The sequence below is a fragment of the Cryptococcus neoformans genome (genome assembly GCF_000091045.1).
Source record: "Cryptococcus neoformans var. neoformans JEC21 chromosome 6 sequence".
Lineage (NCBI taxonomy): Eukaryota > Fungi > Basidiomycota > Tremellomycetes > Tremellales > Cryptococcaceae > Cryptococcus > Cryptococcus deneoformans.
Window position 1 is genome coordinate 933,661 of NC_006691.1, and position 19,008 is coordinate 952,668.

General features: G+C 46.3%; 6 protein-coding genes across 6 annotated transcripts; 3 read left to right on the plus strand and 3 right to left on the minus strand.

The window, feature by feature from the left end:
* Window positions 1-2,516: 2,516 nt before the first annotated feature.
* On the minus strand, window positions 2,517-3,912 carry CNF03150 (expressed protein). Its single transcript, XM_571628.2, has 4 exons — window positions 3,793-3,912; window positions 3,414-3,736; window positions 3,108-3,361; window positions 2,517-3,045 (listed from the first exon to the last, which is right to left on the minus strand). The coding sequence occupies exon 4, from the start codon at window positions 3,019-3,021 to the stop codon at window positions 2,674-2,676; it is 348 nt and encodes a 115-aa protein (XP_571628.1). The 5' UTR covers window positions 3,022-3,045; window positions 3,108-3,361; window positions 3,414-3,736; window positions 3,793-3,912; the 3' UTR covers window positions 2,517-2,673.
* Window positions 3,913-5,252: 1,340 nt separating this feature from the next.
* On the minus strand, window positions 5,253-7,125 carry CNF03160 (glyceraldehyde-3-phosphate dehydrogenase). The gene is made up of 12 exons (XM_571627.1): window positions 7,004-7,125; window positions 6,871-6,895; window positions 6,770-6,814; window positions 6,692-6,716; window positions 6,618-6,641; window positions 6,327-6,562; window positions 6,154-6,265; window positions 6,013-6,091; window positions 5,890-5,954; window positions 5,662-5,843; window positions 5,490-5,604; window positions 5,253-5,438 (listed from the first exon to the last, which is right to left on the minus strand). Exons 1-12 carry the CDS (start codon window positions 7,032-7,034, stop codon window positions 5,358-5,360), a joined length of 1,020 nt encoding a protein of 339 aa, XP_571627.1. The 5' UTR covers window positions 7,035-7,125; the 3' UTR covers window positions 5,253-5,357.
* An 86-nt stretch (window positions 7,126-7,211) lies between these two features.
* CNF03170 (expressed protein) lies at window positions 7,212-9,724 on the plus strand. The gene is made up of 4 exons (XM_571602.2): window positions 7,212-8,525; window positions 8,589-8,844; window positions 8,897-9,553; window positions 9,615-9,724. Exons 1-3 carry the CDS (start codon window positions 7,687-7,689, stop codon window positions 9,524-9,526), a joined length of 1,725 nt encoding a protein of 574 aa, XP_571602.1. The 5' UTR covers window positions 7,212-7,686; the 3' UTR covers window positions 9,527-9,553; window positions 9,615-9,724.
* Window positions 9,725-11,601: 1,877 nt separating this feature from the next.
* Window positions 11,602-13,109, plus strand: CNF03180 (hypothetical protein). Its single transcript, XM_571604.2, has 4 exons — window positions 11,602-11,900; window positions 11,955-12,132; window positions 12,182-12,587; window positions 12,645-13,109. Exons 1-4 carry the CDS (start codon window positions 11,817-11,819, stop codon window positions 12,952-12,954), a joined length of 978 nt encoding a protein of 325 aa, XP_571604.1. The 5' UTR covers window positions 11,602-11,816; the 3' UTR covers window positions 12,955-13,109.
* A 664-nt stretch (window positions 13,110-13,773) lies between these two features.
* CNF03185 (hypothetical protein) lies at window positions 13,774-15,703 on the plus strand. The gene is made up of 3 exons (XM_024658581.1): window positions 13,774-14,242; window positions 14,302-14,389; window positions 14,447-15,703. The coding sequence occupies exons 1-3, from the start codon at window positions 14,183-14,185 to the stop codon at window positions 14,962-14,964; spliced, it is 666 nt and encodes a 221-aa protein (XP_024514507.1). The 5' UTR covers window positions 13,774-14,182; the 3' UTR covers window positions 14,965-15,703.
* On the minus strand, window positions 15,172-18,474 carry CNF03190 (conserved hypothetical protein). Its single transcript, XM_024657424.1, has 10 exons — window positions 17,843-18,474; window positions 17,482-17,779; window positions 16,818-17,431; window positions 16,495-16,761; window positions 16,349-16,444; window positions 16,149-16,307; window positions 16,043-16,108; window positions 15,657-15,990; window positions 15,500-15,618; window positions 15,172-15,457 (listed from the first exon to the last, which is right to left on the minus strand). Exons 1-10 carry the CDS (start codon window positions 18,371-18,373, stop codon window positions 15,413-15,415), a joined length of 2,529 nt encoding a protein of 842 aa, XP_024513125.1. The 5' UTR covers window positions 18,374-18,474; the 3' UTR covers window positions 15,172-15,412.
* Window positions 18,475-19,008: the final 534 nt, after the last annotated feature.

Sequence of the window (19,008 nt, forward strand, 5' to 3'; positions counted from 1 at the left end):
GATATAGGATATGGTATACGAAGTGGTGGTATGAGGTTATAGGTGGCTGAGGTTGTTGATGAAGTTGTTGATGAAGTTGTATAAGGGTATACGTATGTGTCGAAGGTAAAAGGTACATAAAGTCTATACCAACCAACCACAAGTGTGGAAGATCAATATTTACTGTTACGACTCGTCCCCAACAAGGTCCGGCCTTGGAGACGAGATAGAAAGCCGTAGTTTAACTAAGCAATGAGATATATGTATGATATACCTCTTGACACTTGTCTGTTGGCGTATGGTATAGGGCGGAGGTATATTCGCTTGGGAAGATCAGGCAAGCTTATATACTAGTGGAGTAAGTTTATGTCGAAGGTGGTGCAAGGTAAGACGAGAGTGAGCACTGGGAGCTCGAGGACCTTTCGCAAAGTAACTTATGAAATATTGATCTTCGAGGGGAAGAAGATCAAGATCAAGGACAAAGCTCCCCTTTATATACTTCTACAGAAATCTATTTATATCCTTTGAGGTCCAGCTGGAGGTCCAGCTGGACGTCCAACTGGAGGTCCAACTGGAGGTCCAACTGGAGGTCCAACTGGAGGTCCAGTTCTTTTCTCGGAGGTCCAACTGGAGGTCCAGCTGGACCTTTTTTATCTGATTCGGATCTTGCCTTCCTATTACGTAACTCCCTCCTATGATATCTTATCTCTTCTTCTTTGTGCAGGCTCGTGACAGATGTGGTAAGTGGTCTGCTGGGTATGTTCTGCCCCTTAGAGCTGACTACAAGATCATAGATTCGAACAGCCATTTGGACAGCTTTTGAAATCTATCGCTCGCAGAGCACCCACAGGCCCACAAAGGTATTCCATCTGCCATGGGAGTATATTGACAGTTCCATGGGCTTCTGAATCCAGCAGTCAGTGTCGAAGGGCTCACAGGGCGCCAGCACCAATATCAACACCTTGCGCCAGCCTGAGGTCCATGTGACGAAGGGCATGGTGGATGAAAAATTGATAGAGATGTTCAAATCATCCAATGTCCCTGACCCCATCGACATACCCTTCGACCAAACAATCAACAGCCTCCCTTCAACCTCAAGTAAACCGCCTCTGTCAGAACTGCTTAAAGTTCAGCACCATAGTCTCTGGCTGTCAGTCCAAAAGCATTTGAAACCACTGTCATATCCCCTGACTGAGTCAATTGTCAGGGTATGGCACAGTCAATGTGAGGATGTCACGAGCCTGCACAAAGAAGAAGAGATAAGATATCATAGGAGGGAGTTACATAATAGGAAAGCAAGATCCGATTCAGATAAGAAGGTCCAGCTGGACCTCCAGTTGGACCTCCGAGAAAAGAACTGGACGTCCAGTTGGACCTCCAGTTGGACCTCCAGCTGGACCTCAAAGGATATAAATAGATTTCTGTAGAAGTATATAAAGGGGAGCTTTGTCCTCGATCTTGATCTTCTTCCCCTCGAAGATCAATATTTCATAAGTTACTTTGTGAAAGGTCCTCGAGCTCCCAGTGCTCACTCTCGTCTTACCTTGCACCACCTTCGACATAAACTTACTCCACTAGCATATAAGCTTGCCTGATCTTCCCAAGCGAATATACCTCTGCCCTATACCATACGCCAACAGACAAGTGTCAAGAGGTATATCATACATATATCTCATTGCTTAGTTAAACTACGGCTTTCTACCTCGTCTCCAAGGCCGGACCTTGTTGGGGACGAGTCGTAACAGTAAGCTACATCGGAAGTTATGCTTGTTACCGTTTCAATGACTGGTTTCTAGAGCAGCATTTTTGTAGATAGGATACAGAACCATCCATTTCCCCTTTACTTCAAGTTCAAAGAAGCTTTGAACTTCAAAAGTGCAAACAGTGACAACGCGGTCAATTTCTTTCTAGAGGAGGCAGAGAGCAATTTCCCATCACAGCAGGAAACTGTTGAGGTCACATCGTCCTTGAGCCGCAAAAGACGTCATGAGGGGAACGCCAAATATCGAAGGGAAGAAGAGGAAGAAGAGGATGAAGAGGATGAAGAGGAAAATGATGACATATATGCAAGTTGTAAATAAAGGCTTGAAACAAGCCCTAAATCGGATTGCCAGCCCAAGCCTGAAATGGTCTTTTAAAATGCAAGTCTCAAAAAGGCTTAAAACGAGCCATGATCATCAAAAAAAGCCGAAAAAGGGATAGGCAAGTTTAAATTAAGCCGCCATGGGTGGTCCCATAGTGTTTTGATGTTTTCTTGGAGATGCCAGAAGCAGGAAAAGTGGTAAGCATTGAGAAGGACAGACATGAGGGCATTGATGAGTGCCAGATCATGATCAGTAATGATGACCTTTACCTGGTTTGCTGATAAGTTCAAAAAATGAACCAAGAGCACTATGGGACCCAAAATGGTTTGTTTTGAGCCTATTGATACTTTTCTGGATTGTTTTAAAACACCCATTCTTGGATGGTCATTTCACTTTTTTATTTGTGCAACAATGTGAATTGTGAAAACCTTCTCCCATTGAAAGCCTTAATTGCTCTACTACAGTGCATGCAATATTTATAATTCTTCTATATCTAAATAGTACATTTGAAATGAATTATAATCAAAATCTAATTGTTGTGTTCTATTCTCTCATGTTGTAAAGATGAAATTGTTGTCTTCTATTTCTGTTCCCAGAAAAATGACTTACCTTACTCGGCAGCTGTGAACATCACTCGACTTGCAGGGGCACCACAGTCAATAATGAAGTTTTTTTTTTTCTTACCCTTGATGATGCTCTCAACTCTGTCCATTGACTGGTTGACAGATGCCAGATCAACCAGCTCCTCCTTCGCAAATCTATCATAGCACACCCAATCTTTACTTCCAAGCGTGACCTTTCTGTCCATGATAGGGTTGACATGGGCAAGAGCAATCGTGATCTCTCCAGAATCGGCATTGGAAGTAGGATGGTGCGGTAGGATGACAGTGATGATGTCGAGAAGTTGGCCAAAGCACATGCGCTCCTCAAATTCGATATCTCGCCTCTGGTAATGCATATTTCTGTCAATAGCAACAATATACTAGGGGAAGTAATGATCTCATCAGTGAAATTCAATTCACTCCCATAGAGATGCTCACTGACATGAAAGAAGCGTCCCCTCCTGTCAGCTTCAGCCCCATTCAATCTGGCCACTCATATAGAATCGCCTCCACCAAGGACTCGAACATGTCCATAGACACTGATTTTATTGAAGGTGACCAGGTCTCTGAGGCTGTGCTCTGGCGGAAAGTTCCATATTGTTGCGAGTGTGCCAATGATGAGATTAAATGTGTGGGCAGAAACCTGCTGATGGGTTGTCGGCTTTGGGCCAGGCAAGGGGAGAGTATAATTCAGGTCTGTATATCCACTGATCAGCCAAGATACTGTGTTTTCAATGACGAAGCTCACAATAGGCAAGGACCGTTTTGGTTTCCTTTGCAGGTCCATCACCAACTTCCATTTCTCCAAGCTCAAGGCGTCCTTGATGCCATACTTGATACCAATGTGTGCCAACATTCCCTTGGCGAATATGCGCTTGGAAATATTGGAATAAGGGCGTCGATGATTAGACACACTGGCACTGAGATCACCACAGTATCTCTCCATAGCAAACCGTCATGTCACCCACACAGGCCCAGCAGCATTGATATAATCAGCGACATGCAAGAGCATATGTACTTGAAGGTTACAGACACGAAGACAGCCAGGAATGTTGTGACAGTAGAGCCTTGCTGATAATGGTCAGCTGCAGCATGAATATCATATGATGAGAAATTGAAGCACTCACTTTTCGAGATCTTGCACCCACTCTGCAAAGTCTGTAGACACTGGGTATCTCACTGATTGTTGTTGTAGTATATTTGTGTAGTTTAGAAACTAGCAAAACATGCACTGGTTGTATATATGTGTAATTATGTGATGAAGAACTACAACAATATGCGTTCGCTTTTGATCCCGTTTTTCCAGTACTGTAACAACATTGATTGCATGTATCATTTTACAAGTGCATGTTTTCAGGCAAACTAAGTACATAGGCAGATTCTATGTAAATTTACAATAACTAGTACTTGGTTGACTTCCCTTTCGCTTTCCATACCACTACACGCATCTGCTCCATCTCATCTATGAGATCCCTGATCTGCTCCAGGTCGATCTCATCCCATGCCTTCTGTATCTGTTCCCAGAGCTCGTCAAGCGACGTAGCGACCCTGGAGAAAGCCGCGACCTTTGTATTTAAGTGATACCATCTGTTCTCTATGGGATTTAGGTCAGGAGAAGAGGGGGATGGTCAAGAGTTTCGATTCCCATTTCAGCTCTCTTCTTTCGCAATGGCAGAGCGATGCGAGGGAGCTCCATCCTCCAACACAAGGATGTTTTCGAAACTGGAGGACCTCAGCGACTTAAGGATACCACCCTCGCCCCCCAAGACGCCTTTGATCACCATCTCGGTGTACCTGGGTCTGTTGAGGGACTCGGCCTTGGTCCTGACACCATTTTTGACCGTCGATGGAGCCAGAGGAAGGTCTAAAATAGGGATTTTTGGTAAGCTAATTGCTCCCCAAACCATCAGGCTCTGTCAACCAGAATGGAAGGTTGGCAGGACATGTTGCGGAGCGTATGCTTCGCCTACACGTTGGGTAGTCCTTGGCCACATAATTCCTTCCCCCAGCTCCAATGCACATTCATCAGTGAAAACAACATCCCGCCAGTCCCCCTTCACGTTGTTCCTGGCCCACTCTTTTCTCTTAGCTATGGTTTTGGGCAAAAGATAAGGCTTACACCGCATAATCCTGCAGTAAAACCCATGCTCATGTGCGACCTTGACAATAGTCATCACACTGACATTGTATCTCTTCACGTGGACGCTCCAAGGTTCACGGGGAGTGCGAACAAAGCCCCTCAAAAGATTCCGTACTTGTCCCTGGTCCAACACCTTTGGCCTTCCAGGGATTGGAAGCGGATAAGTGTGTCCACCACGGTGTGTATACTCTCAACACCAGCGCTTGATTGTACACTTGGGACGCTTATATTGTTTTGCAAAATTGTTGAATGATTTCCCCTTTTTGTGGGCTTCCACAATAGTTCGCTTGGTAGTGGGGTGACCTGGGGTGCCATTATGGGAAAAAATCAGATAGTTATAAGTACATGCATGAACAATTCAAAATCATATTTATGGGGTATTGTCAAAAACGCGTCGTGGGATCAAAAGACCAGGGGGGGGAGGGTGTACATCCTTTTCCGTAGGTACCAGTACATTATTCATCCACAATATGCATAATCACATCAACAAAACCTTCTTAACCTGTATGACTTCTGATTAACAGACCATTACTACTGCTACTGTAACCCCATCTACTGAGCCTTGGCATCAACACCAGCAATGTAAGAGATGAGGTCGCAGACACGCCTAGAGTAACCATACTCATTGTCATACTAAAAGACATCAGTCAACGTTGGCAAACCATGAACAAGTATGAAACATACCCAGCTGACAAGCTTGACAAAGTTGGCATTAAGAGCAATACCAGCCTGGGCATCGAAGATAGAAGATTCGGTAGAGCCAATGAAATCAGTGGAGACAACAGCGTCTTCAGTGTAACTACCAATTTGGACCATTACTAAATATGTCATGACAAAGCACTTGCAATGCACTCACCCCAAGATACCCTTCAACTCAGGGCTCTCAGAAGCCTTCTTGATGACATTCTTGATTTCTTCATAAGAGGCACCTTTCTCAATGCGACAGACGAGGTCCACAACGGACACATCAGAGGTAGGGACTCGGAAGGACATGCCAGTAAGCTTGCCATTGAGGGAAGGAATGACCTTGCCTACAGCCTACAAAATTGTTAGACTCTGACACACAGCGGTAATGTGTACCCACCTTAGCAGCACCAGTAGAAGAGGGGATGATGTTAGCAGCAGCACCTCGACCTCCTCGCCAGTCCTCTGCAATATGTAATCAATAAGAAACTCATGTTTTCATAGCATGATATAGGAAGCTTACTGTGGGAAGGACCGTCGACGGTCTTCTGGGTAGCAGTAGTAGCATGGACAGTGGTCATCAAGCCCTCGATAATAGTAAACTAAAAAGATGCCAATTGAAACGTCAGTCGATTCAATAGTAATACTTGGGAGTGTCACTAACGTTGTCATGGATGACCTTGGCAAGGGGAGCGAGACAGTTGGTGGTGCAAGAAGCGTTGGACACGATTTGGTACTCCGGTTTGTAGGCATCGAGGTTGACACCGCAGACAAACCTAAATGATGTCATCAGCCATCACGTCATATAATTTGAGTAGCGGTAAAATCGCAACGTACATAGGAGCATCAGCAGAAGGAGCGGAAATGACGACCTTCTTGGCACCTCCCTTGAGATGGACACCGGCCTTTTCGGTAGTCGTGAAAACACCGGTAGATTCAACGACGTACTCGGCACCAGCCTCACCCCACTTGATGTTGGCAGGGTCTTTCTCGCCGAAGACGGCAATGGCCTTGTTGTTGATGTAAAGTTTACCGTCCTTAACCTCGACGGAGCCCTTGAAGCGACCATGTGTCTGTCGAAAATCAGGTTAATAAGCCATACAGAACGTTAGAACTTGGGAGACTTACGGAGTCATACTTGAACATGTAGACCTGCGCAACAGAGTCAGTACGAAGCTATTGGGCGGAAAGAAGTATCATACCATGTAGTCTAAGTCAATAAAAGGGCTATGGACAATTAAGTGATTCATCTAATGGATTAACACTTTTGGGACACTCACTCGTTGACAGCAACAACCTCGAGGTCCCCATGCTCGATGGCGTTCCTACCTGAACGTTAGATACACGGGCTTCTTACCCCGTTGACTTAAAGAAAGCATACCTGAGAACAATTCGACCAATACGACCTATCACATAGCTATTAGCTACCATAACTCAAGAACAGCCAGCGCACAATATTGGAAGTCACATCGGTGGGATATGAAGCAACGGGAAGAGAAGGATTGATTACGTACCGAAACCGTTGATTCCAACCTTGACGACCATTGTATTTATGCAAGTATACTCCTAGAAGGATTCAATGGATAGAACAAAAGAGTTTGTTAAATTGTTGGAAGAAAAGAGAAAGAGAAAAGAGAAAGCAAATCAGCCAAAATAATTCAAGAGAATGTGGGAAAGTTGAAAGGCTGAAGGGCTACTACGATGACGCAAGCGACAGGGCACGAGTCGACTCGCGCGAATTTCTATTCGCTGATTCACTCCCCATGCGTTCGTTTCCGCCTCGTTTCCAAATCCCTCCATCTCGTTCTTTCTATAAACTCCTCTGCCACATTTGGTAATGCAGCGGCAAATGGCGAAAATCCCCGCGGCATTTGCCTTTAAGTCATCGCTTGTTGCACCGGGGTCTCCACACTACCTACGTGATTTTTCCGGCGTGTTCGCGTCGCTCGGCAATGTTGGAATAAAATGGCACAACACCGTAGTAGCCGTTGAATCGGTGGTTACCGCTTTTTCTCAGTTGAATCGGATAAACCTTCAACAGGCACATAAAGGGGGTGCTCGGCAGATCAGCGTTTGAATCGTTCATTTATCGGAATCAGAGTCCAAAAATCTCCCCTTCCAGTAATAATGATTATCCTACCTCTTGCCTCTGAGGTAGAAGTAATCAGCGAAGATCAGCAGATGCCGTCATACCGTCATGCATCTTCCATCAATCCTTCGTCTCCACTCGCGCTCATCTTTCGTTATAATAGTTACAGGACTGAGGAGGTATCTCTTCAACAAGTTCCCTCGGCAACCTTGCATTAACTTTCCATACATTTATGACCCATATTTATTATCTCAAATCCAGCTTGAAGCGATAATGCAGGCATCCTCTCATCACTTTATACCCTTGGCCGACCAAACCAACCATGGCTCCAGCCAGCCTTCCCAATCTCCTACTATTGCTTCGACAAGTCATCGACCCTCGAGAAATCACTTGTGGGTCTCCTCCTATCGTTCTCCAACGCAGCCAGATGCTGCAGCTCGTCCTCTCCATTTTGGTGGCACTTCTTATCATTGCACGGATGATAATGTGCGCTCGCCTCCGACATCCATTTCCTCACTTAATGAATCTTGCCCTCTCTCTCAAATGAGCGCATACGAAGTTGCCCACCATAATCCACTATTCCAACTAGATCCCAATCTACCAGCTCGCCAGCAGCAACGTAATGTCCCCATGGATGAACGTTTTGAATACTCCATTGTATCCACCCCTACCAGTACAACGCCGGAAGCACAACCAAGCCAACAACTTGAGACAGTCGCATCAAGATATGATTGGCAACCGCCTCTTGGCCCAAATGGACCCAAAAATACAGGCCGAGCAACCAAGGGGAAGGGCAAGGGGAAAGGATACCGAGGCAAAAGGAAGCAAAGGGGAACAACCGGCGGCTCACAGACCCAACACACTATCAGCCAAGGTAATTCTATGACTTTTGCCCACATCCATGCTCTTGATGAATTCGTGGTAGATAATATCATTGATTATCAATCGTATGTCCTCCTCAGTATCTATCGATCACCTTTCACTGAAAATTAACTGTGCCCCATTTCTAGCTGTACCAATGAGAAGTTCAAAATTACCGACAAAGCCGCTTGTTCTGATCTGCAAGAACAAATCAACGATGATCCGGATATGCAGAAACTCATCCAGAAACGTTTGACTGGTGATTATCTGTATCACCACATAAACTATCTCATGAAGAATTACATCAATCCAATCAGTGACGTCTTGGAAAAGTCGGGTATGAATTGGAACGAGGTTGAGCATAAGATCGAAGCGGGTGATGAACAGTGGGACGAGTGGCAGGCGGTAAGCTACATCGGAAGTTATGCTTGTTACCGTTTCAATGACTGGTTTCTAGAGCGGCATTTTTGTAGATAGGATACGGAACCATCCATTTCCCCTTTACTTCAAGTTCAAAGAAGCTTTGAACTTCAAAAGTGCAAACAGTGACAACGCGGTCAATTTCTTTCTAGAGGAGGCAGAGAGCAATTTCCCATCACAGCAGGAAACTGTTGAGGTCACATCGTCCTTGAGCCGCAAAAGGCGTCATGAGGGGAACGCCAAATATCGAAGGGAAGAAGAGGAAGAAGAGGAAGAAGAGGATGAAGAGGATGAAGAGGATGAAGAGGATGAAGAGGATGAAGAGGATGAAGAGGATGAAGAGGGAATAAGAAGTAGACCAGTTCCACGCAGAGACGCAGAACAGTCTTTCCTCGACAGGGACCAAGCCATAATTGGTATCCTAGACAAACTAGCTAACATAATAGCTATTCGTAACGACAAGATGACGGAGAGCAGGCGGAGGGCGGACGATGTTAACATCGTTGCCAGGTTCCTCGAGGTCGATGGACAGATTTCCGACGTCCAAAGGGACAAGATCTTGAGCAAGTGCCTGGAAAGCCGGAGTGTTTTAAATGACATGGTGGTTTTGGCGAAGGACCCCAATGGGCGTGTCCGGAGGATAATCTTGGACAAGGTATTAAAGTGAGAATAAAAAAGGATGTACCTGTGTACAGTAAGTTTTCACCCCGTCCGAAATCTTGTGGATCAAGCTGAAATGCCGAGCGGTCGTGGAGATTGGTTGAAATGAAAGCATTGTCGGACGATAGCCGTGGGTAATAGGGTATAGATAGCTACTTATGCCTGAGAACATTGTTGTGTTCAACTATGCACTCCTCTTGTCATCTTCCGTTCCTTCAAACAGTTCCCCTCACTTATTACTCTCCCATACCTTCTCGCACCTTGCATGCCGTGTCATAAATGGGTCTTCCTGAATTGTCTGCTGGATCTCAGGGAGTCGCTGGGATATCTTACTTATGACTTTGTCAGCCGCTTCGTTGGCTGCTGCTTTAGCGACAGGAGCGATGAATAGTGAGTGTGACAATAGCCCCAACCTTCCGAAACGAGCAGGTAAGGCAGCGAGGGAGCATCCTTTGGCTTCAAGACCAGGCGGCACAACGTACTTGGCCAAGCAAAGGCCATCTTTCCAGAAGCCATTGTCAAGTGGGAGCCACTCTTCTCGAATGTTGTCTGGGAAGTGGACATAATAAATGATTATGTCATGAGCGAGGCATATACAGAGGAGGAGGACATGCTGGGGTGGAAGGGATTACAGTTGGAAATTTTCGTGATTCATTTGAATTTGCCTTGTGAGAAGGTTCTGCGCGTCATTGTGCTGCGAACATTGTGCCCAGTAGTTTGGACCCGTTCTCTTGTATGTCCTTCAGGCATCTTGATTGAACAACTGTCCTCAGTGAGTTTGGGCACATGACTCTTTGGAAGCTAGGGAGTACTTACTTTCATTGAGCGCTTTGTAGTCGGGCGAGAGGATGGGGACGTCGTCGAGGTATGTAATTATTTGATAATGGAGTCCGAGAGGTTGCATAGGAAGTTCATTAAGCGTGGGGAGTAGGGCTAAGGAGAAGAAAATAGGCCCGAAAGGTCCACCTAGCGGACCCCCTACAAGGAGGATAGTATATGCCCGTCACATATAAGCATGAACGGACTATTGTAGGACCTTTGTATGCTTGGTAGAATTTGGGGGCGTGGTAACTATCTTAGTCTCCGTTTACCCCTGTCGATATGGTTAAAAGGCATTAGATGCATCCAGAGAGGAAAGGTAGATGTAATGACCATCCGAACAATGAACCTTCGATTGCTCGCCCAACCGCTCTCGCATTGGCTCGACTCCGCTTGCGACATAACCCCTATCTGAAAGGGTGGAGAAGGTCTCCTTTGGATGTGCTTCATGAATGGCCTTCGCACAGACCCTGCTGTAGATGAGGTTGCCTACAATCGTCCGGTTTGTGAAGTGAGACGACTTACAGGGCTAAGAAGGTTTCCTTGCCTGCAGTGATAGAGATTGTTAGCAATGGCGCAACTCATCAAAGATGTTGCAGCACTTGTCACTCTTGTTTCATAATGAGGCTGGGAGGTCTAGATATGCCGGGCGCCGTTCTCGGGTTCAGTTTGCTGGCTGTTCCCCAGAGCAAGTCAAGGGTGATGAGGGCTGTTGGGGTTCCTGGCAGGGAACTATACTTGATTTACTTGTTTCGTGTTTCGGATATATATATACAACATTTATCAAACTACTGCCATGCTGGTGTTAGCGTACTCTCACCTCGACTTCCATCTTCTGACGGAGTTGTAAATAGTTTTGAAGAGCCGAAGTACTTGTGTAGCAGTTTCTCTCCTCCATTCTTTCCAAAATATAGGTGCATTCAAAGCCGGCTTTATTTCGGTTACTCCTAGCCTATTTCTTTCGGGACACCTTCCCTCCTTCTACTTTGGGTGATTTTGACAAGGGCCGTCGAGAGATAACACCATTGACCCTGTGGGCATCCCTGAAGCCCGTGCGCAGATATTTTACGTAAATAGATGTTTTTCCCATTTTGGGGCGCTTCCCAACAACTGCCCGCAGCCGACATACAGTACTATGATGTCAGTATGCCGTATGCTGATCCTCTTCCTCTTCAGCGCACAAAACACCGACGAAAGCAGTTATTCCGGCGGTGGACCGATTTCACAGCTCATGCAAAATTGGGGTCGCCTTGTGGTCGTCATGGGACGTCGTCAGCTGACCGTTTAATCTGACCTCACGGCACACAGCATGCCCATCATCCAATTGTTGTGTACCTTATCCGCACATTCGCGCTCGCGGATAACGAAAGCGTCTCATATAAGACGCCGGTCTCTTTATTCATTCCTTCTCTCGTCCCTTACGTTTTCCCTAACAATCATTACTACTATTTCATTTGTGCAGTAACCGTTGTATCAGTATGGCACGCGAGACACTATCCTCGGCCGGGACCAGATACAACAAAACGGCCGTGTTTACAGCCGATGGGGTCCTTTTTGATATGGTATGGCAGCCTGAACCGGAAGTTGCGGTCGTATTTGCTCATTAGAATATATAGGACGGAACTTTGACGGATTCTATTGCTGCTGTGGAAGCTGCGTGGACGGCCAAAGCGGAGGAATTTGGCCTGGAACCGGAGGCTGTTATCAAGGCCACACATGGTCGACGGGCCAGTGACAATCTTCAAGATCTCATTCCCAACCTTCGCAAGGAACATATCGATCGCGAAGTTGAAAGTAAGAGAATACATAAGTTAGACCTTCATGCGCTCACATAGCATTGCAGAGTTCGAACAGTCTATTCTTGCCTTCGCAGACACCCCCCCTCGCTCTCGCCGTAGCTCCTCCGCCTCTTCCACCCGTACTTCGCGGTCTGACTCCCGATCAATGTCAGGATCCATGGGTCCACTCGCGCCTTTTACACCCATGAGAAGCTGTACACCTGCAGCCACAAAGCCTTTCAGCACGGATGAGGCTCTGAATCTTACCAGCTTCAAACTGAGCGAGTCTAGGGGACTCGAACCTCAGTCGGATGACTCTGTATTTGAAGACGAAGCAGATGATCTCATCGACATGAGCGTCCGTATCCTGCCAGGTGTAAGGAGTTTGATCAATTCTTTACCTCAAGATAAGTACGCCATCGCCACTTCTGGTGCTAAAACATACTGTCATGGATGCCTGAACCGTACCGGGTTAGTTTCTCTTTTCTTTACCCTCTTCCGTAGTAGAATTGACCAGAGTTTATTCAGAATTACAATTCCTAAAGTCTGCGTGACAGCCGATGATCCTAGACTCCTGCGAGGCAAACCTTTCCCTGATCCCTTCTTGCTGGCAGCTGCTGATCTTGGAATCGACCCTACTCGCGCTGTCATCTTTGAAGATTCTCCTTCGGGTATCAAAGCAGCCGTAGCAGCAGGAGCTACTGTTATCGCGGTCTGCACATCTCACCAACGCCACCAAATCGAACACCTGGATGCTCATTTTGTGGTCGACACGATGGATCAGATCGAAGTTGTGCAGGGAAAGGATGGTCAGTTGGAGTTTACCATTAGACATTAGTCCAGGTCACCTTCCTTTCGCACCTTTCTTTCAAAATTTGTAGCCATTAGTACACAATGTGTCGGGAGGATTTTTATATTGGCGTATTACTGTATGACACTAAAAGGATTATGCCTCATTGTCTATCGTTTATTCCCCTGTCGTTATGAAACGGCTGATTCTTTTGAACCAGAAAAAGCTTACATCATGAAATAAGAGCACCCTTTTTATACATTAATGGCTGAATTATGATTGCCTTACAATGTTTTTCTGCCTTCAGAATCTTTTATTTCTTCGCGCTGTAATTACTATGGTTGTGCGATATGAGACAAGCGAACGACAATGCATAAATCTTATTGTACCCCCTTGGGGGAAACAAATCTGATAGAAGGGGAGACTTTGATCTAGAAAATGAGGAACCAATTCACCAAAGCCAAGAGAAGAGAAGCGCCTGATGAGTAATCCGACTTTGCCAGGCGACAAGACGCGCGGCAGCAAGTCAGTGGAAAACGGAGCAGGGTTGGTTAACAAGCTGGAGCGCCGTTTTTGGTCCTAAGTACAGGAAAGTCCATACTTTTGGTAGTATCCACCAGCAGTTGCCTGAAAGGAAAAATCCAAACTGGGTGCGGATTTCCATATATTTTGATTCGGTGGTATGTAGTTCTTACTTATTAGGAAACAGCAAATAGCACGACACATTGATACATGGATACAGTTCCTTAAAACATTCAGGGTTGACATGGAGAATAATGTTCCTCCTGGCTTGTCGCTTGCCCTGCCAAATGCTGCAACTGAAAGCACACGCGGCGATAGTTACGTTTTAACATGTCTGAAAGATGAGGGAGCGCGACCCTCCTGTTGGAACATTTCACTGCCCTTCCGTTACATCCACTCACTCCTTGTTCCTTATGAACCTTAAACAATACAAAGGATGAAGTTCCGTAGTCTTCTGTAGCCGGGAACGCTACTCAATCATACTCCATTTCTGAAAGTCATTTTTAACAACTTGCTCATCCTGCGGACCCACCGACCACCAAGCACCTGAATTATGCCTTATATGCACCTCAGCATCCGATCGTCATACTTGTCATATAATTCAGCACTTTCAGAATAGAGGAAAAGCCTTTATTCTTCACATCTTTTCCTTCTTAAGGCGCACTGCACTGTACATCACCAATCGTCAAGAATCTCTACCCCCCTGCACACCGCACAGCAGTTCTTTTCGCCCCTCCTCGAGCGACATAATTCCATGCCGTCGAAGCTTCATATCCTTAGTCGCCGAGGATGCGCCTATCATTCAGGTGATACAGTGAGTGCGTGCAGATGATCAAAGACGAGACTTGTTGACTGCTTGAATAATCATTGTAGAGCGGAAAAACTTTCGATTCGACGGGCAAAGTATGCTCGGCACTCACATCGGAGGAACGCGTTCTTTTGGCAATTGTCTTAAGCCTATGTAAGTCTGGATTGCCTGGTATTATGAGAGCAGCGATATTTGGCTCACGATTGGTAGGTGCTTTTGTCCTGGTGATCTTAGCTGGTATCTATGCCCGGCAATATATTAAGGGAAAATTCGAGGCAAAAGCATCTACGTTATCGACTAAGCGTCCTCCAATGTCCGCTATGAGAGCACCACTCATAATAGCCATCGATCCCCAATCAACAACGTCTCTTTCCTTGTCTCCGTACAGCAGCGAATCAGACGCGACCTCATCTTGCCCTTCTTCACCCTACTCTGGTTATTGCCAAAGCTCCCATACATTTCACTTCCCCCTTTTATCAGCCGATGGTCATCTTCTTCCAGCACCCCCGGCTTCTGTCCGCCAGTCAGTCAAAGAGCTTCTCCCTGTTGACGAGCGCCCACTTCCTTCCCCGCCTCAGGCAAAACTTCATCTGTATTCTCCCCCTCTAGGATCCCCACCTCACTGGACCTATGAGCCTCTGCCAGATTATTTATCGTCTATGGGTGATGAGCAAGGCATACAGCCTATTGGGCTTTATCCTGGTATAGAGATGGAGCATGCAAATTAAAAACAAGGGAAGGCAATGACATTTCGTAGCAATATGCTCGCTTTTATTATTCTTACTACTCTGGACAAGATTAGCAGCAAGAATACGCGTTTCAGGTGCTAGCTCTTCAGAAATAACAACCCAGATGACAATTTTACCCAAAAGCTAACTGCCATGTTCAATATACGATCATTTCTAGTCATAGGGTATGCAGTACTCTTCCTGACATGTGGATCTTGACATCATTATGATGCCATGCATAAGCAGACAAGACGTGGTTAACTACTATATGTCCAATGCACAATAATGCCACAAAACCGCCAGAAGAATACGGGAAGAATAATGTACTACAGTCCAAGTGAGTGATCCGGAATTTACAACGGTGCAGATGGGATGAAAAATAAGTTAGATGCGACGCCTGTTACCGCAGCCGCAGCTGAGGTGAAAAGGGTCAGTAGGACGGGACCAATCATCTAGACAGTGCGTTTTGAGCTTCCAACTGAGAGAATAGATCCTGTTCGATGTCAGGAATAGCAAATTTTTCATATGAACGTACCTCAGCTGTATGATTGCCTTCTGACAGTTCCGGTAGGCCATTCTCCGATAGTATAAAGTTGACCAGTCGCTCCATCTGATATTGTGTTATTGGAGTAGATCCTGGAGGAACAGCTGGAGCTAAAAAAATTTAGCTGAGTTACAATACTTTGACTAACCTCTTATTCTTGGCTTTAGAAACTCATGTTGCAATAATTCAGGTATTGTCAGTCGATGCTCTTTGCGATATGCTAGGCATCGCTTCATTGAATCAATGGCGGACGGGCTGACAGGGACTGATAGACTTGCGGGGTCTGTAGGATGACCATCAAGACTGAATCCAACTGCTGCCTTGGGTACAGCCACTTCTGGATATGTGACGACGTGGTTGGGATCTGCGATCACACCCATTTTCGCCAGTGGTCCTCCACTAACATGTTGAAAGGGGGGGCTACCATAAATCATTTGGTAAAGGATACAACCAAGTGACCAAACATCGCTGGGATAGGATAACTAAGGACGATTAACATGAAACGGTCTTCACCATGCCTGGAATATGACTAACCTTCAATACCTTCTGATTGTTCATTCTTTGAATAGCCTCAGGTGACATGTAGTTTACGGTGCCAATCTGTAGTCCGTAAGCGTAGGGGATCACGATCGATACTCACTTGCTGATCGCGCTGAATATTGACAGTGTCATTTGCTATTGCTTTTGCAATGCCAAAATCAATGATTTTCAACCGCCCCTTCACGAGAACAAAGTTCGCCGGTTTCAAATCTGTATGAACAACATTCTCGCGGTGGACGGCTTGGACAGCTTCAAGCATCTACAATGTATTAGCTATGCCCATATCATACGATGACCTACTTGCTCCCAATATAAACCGACAAAGTTCATATTAATTGCTTTCCCCCGTTGCTCATCTAGCAACGCTGCAAAATCAATCTCGCCGCATTCCATGACCTGATACAGTTAGCCACAGTGTGTTCTGAAGCTATCGACTGGCCACGCACCATCAGCAAACGATGAGGGCGATTATGTTGGTTGAAGGTTATTTGATGATCGATGAGCTGAATAACACGATCGTGTCCACGGAGACGCTTCAAAAGCTCGATTTCGTTTGTGTAGCTTTGATATGTTTCGGAGTCCGCACGGTCGAGTTGTACTACCTTAAGAGCATAGATGATTCTTTTTTTAGGACCCGAATAAAGGACAGAATAAACAGTCGACGAGCCGCCCTTTCCCAAGCGTTGTAATCTTTCGTATGGGACTCCGTTCACCTGTAAACGAAACGTCAGCAAAAGCAAGAACATAGTTGTTGGTACCATTTTCTGACATGAAATAAAGTTTTGCCTTGCGGAGCGCTTTGAGTAGGCTGGGGTTGCAATATCTCTGATGGCATCGCAGGATGAGACGCAGGTGCATTAACAACGGTAGCAGTTGATACCATCGGGGCATTTCTGCGTGACTCAGCGACCGGTGGCGGGCGGGCAGCACGAAGGTTGCGATAGGGAGGACTGGCTGGTTTTCCGACATCAGACGAACGCGGGTTGTTAATCTGAATGCCCCGAACTTCCGGCCCTGTTTCTGGCAAAGAGTCCATATACATGAGGCCTGACGCCTTCGAGGGACCAGCGACAGGTCGCAGAGTTTCTTCCAGTTTACCGAAAGGCCGAAATAGTCTGTCCTCTCCTTCTGAAGGTACGGCCGCCGATGTACGTGATACCCCATGTTCCGCTTGCGATTGAGTAGCTAAAGCCATCGGCTCGTGAATTGATTCATTTATTTCATGTACGCTTTGGTTTACCGGTTTGCGCGCTGGTTTTACTGGTCGATCGTCTGGATGTGATATGTTCGTCAACCGACTTTCGCATCCGGCTGTCGCAGTTGGGGAAACGATTGCTTGATCCGATGAACAATAAACGTCCGGGGGCCCTTGGGGTGGGGGATCTGTTACATCAGTCTCAACAAGAAAAGGTGCGAGTCTTCAATGTGCTCACTGATTGGGGCAGAGCTGTGCCTTCCTTGCAGCTCATTGACATCCCCACTTTCCTGAACCTGGACATCCTCACTTCCCTGAGGTAATATAACACGTCTTGCAGGCCCACCAAATTTAGAAAGCCCGCCCAAACGCCTCACCGTCGACCTAGCAAATGGTAAAGTGCGCTCGGGGAGAGCGGGCGTTACGAGATTTGAACGACTCGCAACTGTCGACGCATCAACAAGTGGTGCAGACGGTAGCTGTGTATGCGGAGGGCGTATCGTGGCAGTATGTGGATTGGTTATACTTTCAGATCTCTAAGGGAAACGCTGTTCATCAAACAATCTGGTTGCCGGAATTGACTGATGTTATCAACTTACTGAGCAAACATTTCCTGAAACTTGAAATTCTACTCCTTCCGTATCCGTCCCATTTTCGGGCGATATTGGGGCAGACACTACGCGCTGGAACTTGCGGCCACCATAAGTTTTGCCCCGTTCACCGCTAGACTCCCCGCCGGAACTTCCTCCAGAATTGGCGAAGTTTTGAGCAGATAATGATCGATGGCCGGGATTGGCGATGCTTCCAGGAGGAGTGGGTATATGAGGTGATGACGACGCATTAGAGATATCCCTTTTGGGTAATATCTGGGCAGAAGATATTGAAGATCTTGCCGATATGGTGGAATGAGGAGGGGTAGAGGTGGATGAAGAGCCACTAGGAAGGGGTGGGGTGATTTCGTTGATGGATAGAGAGCGTAAGGACGCCGTAGGGGCCTTAATTCCTTGATCTGCGGTTTTTCCTTTCTCCAATCCCCAATCAAAATGGAAGTCCGGCATCTGCACTTCGAACGACTCGTCCTCGGTTGTCCACAGATTATCCAGCACGCGATCGTTCTCCGGTGAGCTCATGGTGAACGGACAGGAGGCAGGCGGTTGATGGCTGCGATGCGGATCGGATTGGATGGGGAGGGAGGCAATACAGATATGGCTGAGGTGATGAGTACGTCAGATATTTATAAATCAAAGAACATATATTTTACTTTGGATATCGACCCTCAGGTCGCCCAGCCCTCTCAGTCGACAGTCGCGCTTTCTTCCGCCGCGTCGACTTTTGTTTATTAATTATTCTTCCTTCTTTCCGGACACGTGACAGCCACGTGGGCGGGTTCCAGCATATAGCAGGGGTAAAGAGATCTCCCTCAAGTGCCCTCCAGCTGCTTCAAGCCCGAACTACCATTATGAGATGGTGTCCGGGGGAGGATCGGGGCCATTGTGCGGCAAGGGCTGTGATGAAGCTTGTTGATTGAGATGCATGAACAGCGAAGGCGAGGAAATTTCAAGTGAGGAACGAGAACAATCAAAAGACAAGAAGGCAGACAACAACAACAATGCAAGTAATCACATAGCAGTAAACACATAGGTAAAAGAAAACTGCAAGCAGTCTGAGAGTTCGTGTTTGCCAATTTGTGAAAGTAATAACGCTTAAGAAGAGAAGAAAAGGGCAGAGAACATGGATCGAACACACTCCTTAACTTGTTGTGACG